Source organism: Bombina bombina, chromosome 1, assembly GCF_027579735.1.
Source record: "Bombina bombina isolate aBomBom1 chromosome 1, aBomBom1.pri, whole genome shotgun sequence".
In the NCBI taxonomy this organism is placed as follows: Eukaryota; Metazoa; Chordata; class Amphibia; order Anura; family Bombinatoridae; genus Bombina; species Bombina bombina.
The window spans coordinates 1,324,331,734-1,324,344,375 of record NC_069499.1 but is presented as its reverse complement, the minus strand read 5'-3'; the positions used below and the strand labels follow the sequence as shown (position 1 = coordinate 1,324,344,375).

Here is a 12,642-nt window from a genome sequence, read left to right as displayed (position 1 = left end):
CTAAACCCACGTTTTCTTTACTGAATCATATTATCAATGTTTTTTCTTTCTCTTGGTATATTTATTTAAAAAGCAGGGATGTAAAATGTAGGAGCCGGACCATTTTTGGTTCAGAACCTGGGTTAAGCTTGCTTATTGGTGGATAAATGTACCCACCAATAAGCAAGCCCTATCCAGGGTGCTGAACCTAAAATGGGCCGGCTCCTAAGCTTTGCATCCCTGCTTTTAAAATAAAGATAGCAAGAGAACAAAGACAATTTGATAATAGGAGTAAATTAGAAAGTTGCTTAAAACTGCAATCTCTGGGTTTAGTATCCATTTAAAGACTATCAGCACCAGTACACATAGTGCTGTGTTTCTTATACTAGATTTGAAAAGTAACACCCTACTCTGAGTCATAGAACCTGTAGTGTCTATGTATGTTTAGTATAAATGTTATGAGGAAGAAAATAACTCAAGACATTGGTTTGCTAGTAAAGAAAAACTACTGAGAAAAAAAAGGTAAAATAACTAAAAATGTACCTAATTCCTGCAGTGCAAAACAAGCATTATATTGCTTTATAAAAATATTAAACCCATTGTTTTTAATAGAATTTGATCTTTGATACAAATGACCCCCTGCAGAAGAGGACGTACAAACAAAAGCAAGCCCTTGAGATGCAGACAAGTAAAATTAGAATACATGTAACGGATATAGAAAAAGAGACATTATTATAGAAAAACACTAGCTGTGAATGACAGTAGACGGGTGTCTAGTATCTGTTAAGTCACCAAATGTGCAAGAGCCGGTGTTACAAAAATAGTAAATGGGGGGAGGGTTGGCTAGAAGACCAGAACTTAATGGCATCAGTAACTATGGGGTGATTACGATCCTTTAGAAAAAAAAACTTATAGGATGATTATCAACAGAAAAACACCATTAAAGTCTAAGATGTTTGTGGTGTTGCATAAATGATCATTTTTCCAACATACAGTATATACACATAAATACACAAATGTACACACCTATATATAGAGGAGACCACCAGCAAAAAGATTATGACTCACTGAAGGCTTAGATGATGGATAGTATTTTTTAGCAATAAAGTTTGTTTTTGTTTTTTTAATAAGGTATGTACATTTTATTAGACAATGTTATTGCCCATTTAATAGAATACAGTATAGTGTAAATATAACTTTTATATGCACTGGGAAACAAAAACTAGTGTCACTCACTATATTGCAATATTGTGGTGGTCTGGAACTGAACCTCCAATATCCAAGAGTTATGTCTGTGTGTATGTTTTTTTTTTTTTTCCCAGAGACATGAGAAATACAGCTAAAAAGGCTGGCAACCTTCTATATACGATTTGGACAAAAATACTACAAAGTGATTGGGTGTGCAAGACTTTTTTTAATCAGGTTTCATAATTAAGACACAATAATGATAATACAATAATAATAATTAGAATTGGACCTTTATATATTTATACTGCAATCACAAGTCACATATTCTTCTGGAGTGGCAGAAGGGCTGTTGTAGGGATTAAAGTGTTTAAAAATAAAATGCTCTAAACAAATAATTGTGTTACACTGGAATGTCCTTTTTTATATGCAGAATGAATTTCAACCCCCTCTGGGGGAGCTGAAAAAATTGAGTATAAAGTCCCTTTAAAGGGACATTAAACAATTTGAAGTGGTAATATAAAATGTTTAAAGGGATAGGAAACCCCAAAATTTTCTCAGGATTCAGATAGAACATACAATTTTAAACAACTTTCCAATTTACTTCCATTATTAAATTTGTTTTGTTGTCTTGTTATCCTTTGCTGAAGGAACAGCATCGCACTACTGGCAGCAAAATGAACACATCTAGTTAGCAAATCACAAAAGATAAAATGTGTGCAGGCACCAACTAGCAGCTAGCTCCCACTAGTGTAGGATGTGAGCGTATTCTTTTTTCTACAAGGGATACTGAAGAACAAAGCACATTTGAAAATAGATGTGAATTTAAAATAGTCTTAAAATGACATGGTCTATCAGAATCATGCAAGTTTATTTTTTACTTTACTATTCCTGTAAAGGGACAGTGTACTCCAAAGAAAGTTATTGTTTAAAACGATAAATAATCCCTTTATTACTCATTCCCCAGTTTTGCACAGCGAACATGGCTATATTAATAAAAAACAAAAAGGTAAATCCACTATCAGATCTCTCCAAAGGTGTATAACAAGATAAAAACCAAGCAGATAAAACAATCAGTATACAGTTAATGAGAATACAATAAACGATACGGCCGTTACATAAAGTCTGGTATACTCATGGTGTAGTCCCACAAGTGCAAAGTTTGTAAATATAATATCCAATAGGGACTTTAGGGAGCTGTGGGAGTCGATGTCGCTCTCATTTTGTGATAATTCCACTGATCACAGGAGTTTGAAAATCTGAAGCAAGAAAATAAGAGAAGCCCAAACGACTTAGAAAATGTATTAAGTTAAATGAACAATAATACATAAGCACTTACACTCAGGTAAGCACAGTCACATATCCCCAACAGGAGAAAATCAGAGGCAGCTGTAATCTGAGTCCCGCTCTACACACAACATCCAGGTTCTTATTAACCGTCTCAATGAAGAGCAGCGTCTGACGTCACCGTTGATTGGAAAACCGTAGCGTCCCCCGGCAAGCGGATACCTCTCAGGCTAAACAGCTGTCAATGACATCAGCTGTGAGGTCTTAGTTACGATATCCCTACGCATTTTGTCCGGATCCTGGCTGGACTTTATCAAGGGCACACTTGGAGTAAAAGAGTTCAAAGTCGGATCCATCTTTGAACTATTTTACTCCAAGTGTGCCCTAAGACCTCACAGCTGATGTCATTGACAGCTGTTTAGCCAGAGAGGTATCCGCTTGCCGGGGGACGCTTCGGTTTTCCAATCAACGCTGACGTCAGACGCTGCTCTTCATTGAGACGGTTAATAAGAACCTGGATGTTGTGTGTAGAGCGGGACTCAGATTACGGCTGCCTCTGATTTTCTCCTGCTGGGGATATGTGACTGCGCTTACCTGAGTGGAAGTGCTTATGTATTATTGTTCATTTAACTTAATACATTTTCCAAGTTGTTTGCGTTTCTCTTATTTTCTTGCTTCATGGTTATAGTAATATACTTTTTACCTCTGTAATTACCTTGTATCTAAGGCTCTTTTGACAGCCCCCTGATCAAATGTCTATTTATTATCTATTGACTTGCATTTTAGCCAATTACTCATGAATAACTCCACGGACGTGAGCACGATGTCATCTATATGGCCCACATGAATTAGCAGACTCTTGTTGTTAAAAGCAAATAAAAAAAGCATGTGATAAGAGGCTGTCTGTAGTGACTTAAAAACAGGAAGACATTTAGAGGTTTAAATGTTATAAAGTAAATTAATATAACAATGTTGGTTGTGCAAAGCTGGGGAATGGGTAGTAAAGGCATTATCTATCTTTTTAAACAATAACAATTTAGGTTTTGACTGTCCCTTTAACTGTGTAATAAAAATTATTATATATTTTATCATTAATTTTGCTTTGTTCTCTTGATATTCGTAGTTGAAAGCCAAACCTAGGAGGCTCATATGCAAATGTATTAGCACTTAAAAGCCGCCTCTTATCTGCATTCATTTTGATTTTTTTCGCAACTAGAGAGGATTAATTCATGTGTGCCATATAGATAACATTGTGCTCACGTCCGTGGGGTTACCTATGAGTCAGAACTGATTGGCTAAAATAAAAGTCTGTCAAAAGAACTGAAATAAGGGGGCAGTCTGCAGAGGCTTAGATACAGAGGTAAAAAGCATAATATAACCGTGTTGGTTATGCAAAACTGGGCAATGGGTAATAAAGGGATTATCTATCTTTTTAAACAATAAAAAGTCTGGTGTAGACTGTCCCTTTAATTTCCTATTCAGGAGTGTTGGGCCAGGAAAAAAAAGTGCAAGTAGTTGTAGCTCTGTGGCTCCCAGAATTTGTCAAAGTCTTATCTAATTTACAAATTCTCTGAATAAGTATGTATTGGAATCACAGAGGGCAAACTAATAACCTAGAGCATGAGCCATAGACTAGTGGGCAATGAATTTAATCAATAAAAATGTGACGTTCAGCTTCAGGCTAGATGACAATATAAATACATATTTGGGGTGTTTCATTATACTGAGTCCCCATGAACTATGACCTCATTATCTGTCATACACATAGGATGCACACAAGAGAAACCTAGCTTTCTTAGGGTCCATGAAAAGAAGGGCAGATCAATGTAAACATGAATCTGCATGTTGATACAAACTTTTTTTTAATATAAATGTTTACACAGATATATATATATATATATATATATATATATATATATATATATATATATATATATATATATAAAGAGAGTAAAGAGAGAATAAATACAAATATGAGAGAGACACACATATAGACACAAAGGGGTTTTGGGAAAAGTAGAGGTTGGACATATAATTACTGAATACAGTTAGAAACCTTTATTAGTAGCCAATAATAAAGAATGTGTGAACAAAATGTGGAGTATCTTCTACTATAATTAAGGCCAGAAATCAGAGAACCTGCAACATACAAAACAAAGCAAGAGGAATCAGTGTCATACTTTAGAGGCCAATGTAAGACTTTAGATCCCATGCTGACGACACTAACTATAATCTTAGACATAAACAGACCAGGGAGAATTAGGATCATGCAATAAGTAACATACATATATTCACCATGTAAGTGCAGGAACAAAATAATTAAAAAAAATATATAAAAAGCGTGTTATAGACAGCTTTAGGATGCATATATAAAATGGGCAAAATACACAACAGTCCAGTCATATGCCAAACGTGTATATATATATATATATATATATATATATACACACACACACTATATACACACAAACATACACATCTCAAAGCGGTGATATTATAAGGGGTTTTGCAGTTATACTAAAGCACTCATGCAAGTTAAAGAGTTTCCAACCTGAGCGTTTAGACCTGGCTTTAAATTCCAGCACCTTCCAGCTCACATCTGCCAACAGTTGAGCCATATTCCAGAATCCAGTCACTGAAATCCCACAAAATTCCCCAACTGGCTTCTTTGCTCTTATGCTCCAATCTCTTCTATCAGTGTGTTTGGCTCTCTCAGTGCTGTGCTTCCAGCATAGTCTGCCTTCTGTATTGAATTTCAAGTGTACACTGCTCTTAGTAGTTATTCCCAAACCTCATATAACATAGGACAGGCCTCCCACTATTCCCAGATATGCTCTGTGTCAGATTTAAGTGCATTACTTACAAATTACTTGACTTATTTGTCCCAAAACAAATTGTATTATAAATATAGCTAGATAGTTATGTTATTAGCCAAGTGTACTCTCTTAATAAACTACAACCTATGCTACTTACACTGCTGACCCCAGTACTCTGTATGAGGCCCCAGTTCTAGTAGGATTACTGTGTTCAATTGTATGCTTCTCTCAAGCACTAACCCCAGCCTCCTTTTCTCTATGTATTGACCCACAAACCCTTTTGCTCTTTAGTAACCTCAGATACCCATTGGTGTTCGCACTGACCCCTAAGCCAAGTCTGCCCTCTATACTGGGGACAGAGCACCCTTTGCTCACTATACTAAGCTTTAAAACTATGTTGCTTTCAGCACTGACCAACCAAACACGTCTGCTCTATGAAATGAGTCCTCAACTCACTGTGTTGATCTCCCAGCCTCCTTTGCGCTCGCAGTGGCTCCGAGTCCCAGAGTGCCTCGCGCCGCCTCAGACCCGGAAGCTGTGTGATGATGACGCCGGGTCTGTCAGGCAGGTTACGGTACCCAATGGAGATGTCATCGTACCTGACCGTTTTGTTGCTGGTAACTTTGAGCAGCTGCCAAGCATCCCTACGCAATGTTACTGCAGAGCTTTTGGGCTCAGAAGCCCACGGAAAACTGGCGGCGTTCGGGGACTTCAATGCTGACAAACAGACTGACCTGTTCATCATCAGAGGGGGTCAGTACTAGCAAAGGCTCTGCACACACATGGTTATTAACTAACGACTCCTAACATACACATGCCGGGAATCTCTTATTTTAGCGTATTATATTAGGAGCATCTGCACAATTTAGTATTTTAACGTATTTTATTCTCAGTGCTGTCACTGGTAACACAATGTTTATACAATGTTGCAAATATGTTTCTCCCATAGAGAATAAAATACGCTAAAATAAGAGATTACCATTTTTGTTTACTTGTTTATTACTAAAGGGGAGGATACACACAGGAGTATCATTGCTACTCAGGAGTCAGGTACACAGAGTTATTGCTAGATGGTCCTAGCACACTGAGGGTTGTTATTAAAAGTGTGACATAGGAAAAAATATGTAACTGCCTGTCATACATATAGTTACTTTCAAAGATGTATCGCATTATTACTAGTAATAATAATAAGTGATCATGGTGCATGCACAAAGTTTTTTGTTGTTGTTGTTGTTGCAGTTTTATACAACATACATTATTATAATAGAGGGGTTATCATTTCTAGATGGACTTGCACACAGTTTTATTATTACTGAATTGGCCTGGCAATAGTGGTAGTGTCACTAAAAAAGGTTATTATTGGCAGAGTTATTTGATAGTCACATTCCTGTCAATAGAAAGTCCATACACATAGGGCTCCATTTATCATTGTTTGGAGAAATCCGACTTTCAGTTCTCCGGAGCCCATAGATCTCTTAGAAGAGGAAACAGAAAGTATGTTTGATACATATTTGGAACTGGCACTCACAGAGTTATTGTTTTAAGGAGGGCCTGACCAGGGCCTGCTAAGGTCATTGTGCTTCCTGGGTCTAAGAATAAAATGATGCCCCACAACTCTGCACACTACAGTCTAAACCCAACAAGTCAGTTGTCTCAGATGTTAAATGAAGTTCAGTAGATTACAAATCCACATGAGAATATGCAGATGTGCATCATATAAGAATTACTTCTCTTTAAAATCCCTGTTATCCAGAATATGCTCTCCCTATGTGATGCCCCTTTCAAGTGCTGCCTGTGGCCCCACCTGGTCCAATTATAGAGCCTTCCCTGGCCCAACACACCCACACTGTTTTGCTATTCTGAAATAGTCATTGTATAGATAGGGTGGTTGTACATTAAAGAGACAGTAATGTAAAAATGAAATATTCATGATTCAGATAGAGCTTGTAATTTTAAACAACTTTCCAATGTACTTTTATTGTCAAATTTTCTTTTTTCACTTGTTATCCTTTGTTGAAGCAATAACCTTAGTAGGCTGATAGGAGCTTAGGAGCGCTCATGTTTCTTGCAGTCTATCGGGCCGAATTATCAAGCTCCAAATGGAGCTTGATGCTCCTATTTCCGTGTGAACCAGCAGTTATGAAGCAGCGGTCTTAAGACCACTGCTCCATAACTTGTCCGCCTGCTCTGAGGCTGCGGACATCAATCTGCACGATCCTATACGTTCAGGCTGATTGACACTCCCTGCTAGCGGCCGATTGGCCGCAAATCGACAGGGGGCGGCATTGCACAAGCAGTTCACAAGAACTGCTTGTGCAATGATAAATGCAACAGCGTATGCTGTCGGCATTTATTGATGTTCGGCGGACATGATACGCTATATCGTATCATGTCCGCTCTCACTTTCATAAATTGGCCCCTATGACAGCAGTATTTGCAACATTGTATAACACTGCAATAAACAATGTTGCACACACTGCTACCAGTTGGCTATAAAGTCATGTACACTCCTGAGCTAACCTAGGATTACTCTTTAACAAAGGATACCAAAAGATCTAAGCAAAATTGATAATGGAAGTAAATTAGAAAGTTGTTTAAAATGCCATACTCTATCCAGTCAATTTAAGTTTCATTTTGACTTAACTATCCCTGGGACTGGCATTCACAGAGACGTTGGAATGGGCTCACAAAATACTTTATTGCATTTTAGTTTTTTTTAAATATTTATTTATTTGTTTATTATTGGTTATTATAAATAAAACCTTATTCTTTGTAAACCCTTAACAGGTCCTGGGTTGTCAGACCATTTATTGCTTTTGACTTTTGTAGGATCTAGTTGTTGACACGTTGCTTAACCCAGATGAAATGGAAAATCTGCTTCTACGAGTTGTATTTGTATTCTGGGATGTAGATCTAGTCCATCACATTTCTCAATTCTTTGAGCACTTCTAATGTTTGGTATTATGTAGAAAAAAACGAGCTTTAGTAATTCAGCTATTTAGTATGTATTGTTTAAAATATAATATTTCAGTGAGCTTTAATGGAGGCAGAAGAAATGTAATATAGTTTATAGTTGTCAATGAAAAATAGGCAAATTTAGTTCAACATTCATAATCCTTTGAAAGGGTACCCAATGGTTGGGTCAGAGGTTATAGAATACTTCTTTGTACTCCCCTTTTCAATTTGTCATTCTTGTGACACATTAAAGGAACACAAAAAAACAACAACTTGTAGTTCCAAGGTAGTCTTACAATAAGCATGCCTGCCAAGTGTGATTTTTTTTTTTCCCCCTCTGATTTTATTAACACTTTTTTTTCATGCTGCAGTTATTTAAAGGATTATAAAAACGTGTTTTAACACTCAAGTTTCAAATACACACAGATCTTAACCTCTTCGTGGTGGTGCAATAGTGTTCACATCGGAACAAAGTTTTGATGTAAACACTATTAGTAAAAATTAAATTATACGATCGTCAATGTGATTGCGTGATTTCAAGACCGGGATCAGATCATGGGGGACTGCCTACGCTGCTAGGTACAGCCCCAGGCCGATCCTTGCCTACGTCAAAGAGGGCTGCAGGACGCTGTATATGGTAGAAAGTACGACGTCATAACGGCCTTAAATCTAAGCGCTGTTAGGATGGCATGGAACATCCTAACAGCGTAAAGGGGTCAATAAATATATACTATAAACAGTTCCCACTTGTTGAAACGAAGCCTCTAAGATGTTTAAAATATAAATCTTTTTTTCAATACTGATGTATCAAATGCCTGCCCACAGCTATGGGCTATCAGGAAATGTTGTTGAACACTCATTTTAATGTCTTCTTACTTGCATATCAAGTGCACATCCACAACACATGCCAGTTGTTTCAGCCATTTCAAGCATGCGCACCGCCATCAGTGAAGACATTTGCCAGGTCTTCACAAGGAAGTAGCACATGTGTATCGGGTAGATGCTGGAACTGGCTTATTGCTACACTTGCTGCGTGAAATCACGTGACCACAAGAATGCTGACGTAGGGAAGTCCTTTAAAAAATATGCATGTGTGGGGCACTAGGGATTCAACGGTTATGCGTGGGTACGTGAGCGTGCAAAAACGCTTCAGTCAGTGAGAGAACCCAGGTTGCCCACAGTGATTGTCTAATGCAAATTAGCCTCACAGTGGGCTTGGAAAGGAGCCGATTTGTGGCGTAAGATAGTGGTGAAACAGCTGAAAAACAGAAGTGCAAGGTATTTTACTATTTATTTAATATATATTTCACTACAGGTTGCAATTATAAAAATAAAAAAAAGTTGCCTTTAAAATCCCTGCTTTCTTTATTAAATAAGCCAATCTACAATTGTTACCGTTGTAAACAAGGCTTGCCCCTGTCATTTTGTTAGTAAAATAATTTTATTTATTTAGTATGTTACCCCCTCATGGGGCCAATTATGGACAGATATGTAGTAGAGTAGGTTCGTAAAGTCTGCAGTGTACATGTCTAATTCTCAGTATTGAAAAAACAACATTGTTCACACACCTTTATAAAAGGAAAATTGAGGAGGTGAATAATGGTGCACTTTTCAATGTTACAATACTTTTTATATTAAAATCTCACTGTTTTTAATGTCTCTGTAAGTATCAGAATAAAACAACTTTGCAATATGCATTCATTATTTATTTTGTCCCCTTTTCATGTAATTTAGCTCTGACAATTGAGGATTTTCCAATTCTTGAAATGCTCCCTGCTTAATTCTCAAGGCTAAATGTAATACATTTTTCCTAATTGGCTTTAGCTGATAACTGCTGCAATACAATGTAATTTTGACCAGATTTGTTCCTCCAAATAAGGCAAATGGTGGGTTAAATTTGGCTATTGAAAAACAATTACAGTAATAAAGATGTTACACGTCCAATAAAACCAGTAGATTTGCATAATTAAAGGGACTCTGAACCCACATTTTTTCTTTTTTGATTCTGATAGAGCATGCAATTTTAAGCAACTTTCTAATTTACTTCTATTATCACATTTTCTTCATTCTCTTTGTATCTTTATTTGAAAAGCAAGAATGTAAGTTTAGATGCCGGCCCATTTTTGGTGAACAACCTGGGTTGTTCCTGCTGATTGGTAGATAAATTCACCCACCAATAAACAAGTGCTATCCAGGCATTCTGAACCAAAAATTGGCTGGCTCCTTAGCTTAGATGCCTTCTTTTTCAAATAAAGATAACAAGAGAACAAATAAAAAATAATAATAGAAGTAAATTAGAAAGTTGCTTAAAATTGCATGCTCTATCTGAATCACAAAATAAAAAAAAATTGGGTTCAGTGTCCCTTTAACAAATGCATGATCACAAGACAATGCAATAGCATTAGTCTGGCCTTCAAATGAGTAGTATATTTTTTTTTTGTGACAAAATTCAAAGTTATATCTATTTCCACTCCTACTGTATTATGTGACAGCCATCAACCAATCACAAATGCAAATCTGTATATACTGTGAATTCTTGCACATGCTCAGTAGGAGCTGTTATTTGTGATCATTTCATAACTAGATAATCATGCATATTATCTGGTGGGCACATCCGGTAATCACTATTGCAATTAATTTAGATATCACTTTTGAATGATGCGACTTTACATTTTCAATTGGTGATCTAATGTGGAATTATCTTGACATTGGCACATTGGCCTTAACATTGTATGACACTAAATATGTCTTGGACAATGGTGGCAAACCCTTTTATACCCAAACCATCTCTTTCTCTCAGGAGATTAAAGGGACAGTGTACACTAGATTTTTCTTTGCATCATTTTTTGTAAATGACTAATTTATAGAGCTCATCTGGGAGTGTTTTTTTTTAACAATGTATAGTTTTCCTATTTGTTTTTTAAAAAAAACATTGTGATGATTTTTAGACTCCTAAGTAAGCCCCACAGTGTCAGATATATTCATGCGTTTACAGACAACTGTTGGCTCCTGTTTATTATCTCACTTTTTTATATGCAGGGGGGGGGGTCTGCTCTTCTTGTTTTTCCAGCCCCTTTCACTGGGTGTGTCAGTGAACCTCATCAACAGTGCTAAACTGGGAGCTTCCAAGTAAGATTTTAAAAGGTTTTATACTGTATTTTTAGATCAGTATCTGTGTATATTCAAATTGCTGATTCAAGGGTTTTTTCCTTGGACTGCAAAGCAAACACGTATTTTGTGTGCAGATCTTTTGTAATGCATTCCTTAAAGCAGAGCTTTCCAAACTTTTCATGTTGGTGACACACTTTTTACACCTACATCATTTTGCGACACAATAATCCAGTTGTACTAGCAAACAGGAGGTTAAACTAACTTGTTTACACGTAAATTATATAATAACTAAATGTATTATTTACAAGTAACAGTATGTAAGTATGTGCAAGAATTAAAATAAAGTTTAATAACACCAATAGCTATTTACTATTTTAATGGGATGTATGAGGTTGATAGGATGAACACAGTTTCCGAATATTTGGTGGAATATTAGATAAAGACACTCCGTTTTATCATCAAGCATTTTTAAGCTTCCACTTCCTATCCATATATCAAGAGCAGGAGCAGCAATGAACTACTGGGAGCTAGCTGCAACAACAAAAACACTTTGACTTCTGACTTCAGCTAAGGGTTTAAGCTTCCGCCCTCAGAGCTCTGCGAGTCGGACTGACTACTGCCTGCACTGCAAACAAACTGCTATCCCACTCACTGACTACACGTGCATTCACGAGACTGAGGAGACTGCATGTGCAGTCAGGAGCCAATGTGCCTCCCCGCCAAAGCCGACAATTGGAATAGTTTCAGTTCCCACTGAGCTGCGCCAATAGGTTTAAGATGATCTGAGACCCACTAAGTATCAATCACGTGTCAACCATGTGATATGCATAGCAGGCAGACGGAAAGTCGGAAACCAAAAAAAAAAATTTAAAAAAAGTTGTGCTGAAGCAAGGACACATCTACACATTGCCGCCGACACACTGTGTCATGACACACAGTTTGGAAAGTACTGCCTTAAAGGGACTTTACACACAAAAAAAAATGCTAGATAGAATGATGCATTGAAATAAAACATTAGTCTGTGTATTACATGTAGATGTATTTTTTTAAAGTTTCATTAGTTGTTTAAATAGTGACAAAGTAAGTGTAAAGTTTTTATGTCTATAAAACAATGGGAAATGCCATGTTGTACCTTAAAGGGATACTGAACCCAATTTTTTTCTTTTGTGATTCATAAAGAGCATGCAATTTTAAGTAACTTTCTAATTTACTCCTATTATCATTTTTTCTTCGTTCTCTTGCTATCTTTATTTGTAAAAGAAGGTATATGTTTTTTTTTTTTTTTTTTTTTGGTTCAGTACTCTGGACA

At 36.7% G+C, this 12,642-nt stretch overlaps 2 protein-coding genes across 2 annotated transcripts in view; one reads left to right on the top strand and one right to left on the bottom strand.

The window, feature by feature from the left end:
- The window catches only part of PHKB (phosphorylase kinase regulatory subunit beta), a 1,109,273-nt gene extending 1,103,446 nt beyond the window's left edge, over nucleotides 1-5,827 (bottom strand). The window contains exons 1-2 of the mRNA XM_053701982.1: nucleotides 5,724-5,827; nucleotides 5,003-5,194 (exon numbers count right to left, since the gene is read on the bottom strand). Of these exons, the coding sequence (XP_053557957.1) occupies nucleotides 5,003-5,069 (67 nt within the window). The 5' untranslated portion in view covers nucleotides 5,070-5,194; nucleotides 5,724-5,827. The remainder of the gene's footprint in view (nucleotides 1-5,002; nucleotides 5,195-5,723) is intronic.
- The window catches only part of ITFG1 (integrin alpha FG-GAP repeat containing 1), a 923,141-nt gene continuing 915,945 nt past the window's right edge, over nucleotides 5,447-12,642 (top strand). The window contains exons 1-2 of the mRNA XM_053719386.1: nucleotides 5,447-5,463; nucleotides 5,740-6,020. Coding sequence (XP_053575361.1) covers nucleotides 5,447-5,463; nucleotides 5,740-6,020 — 298 coding nt within the window. The remainder of the gene's footprint in view (nucleotides 5,464-5,739; nucleotides 6,021-12,642) is intronic.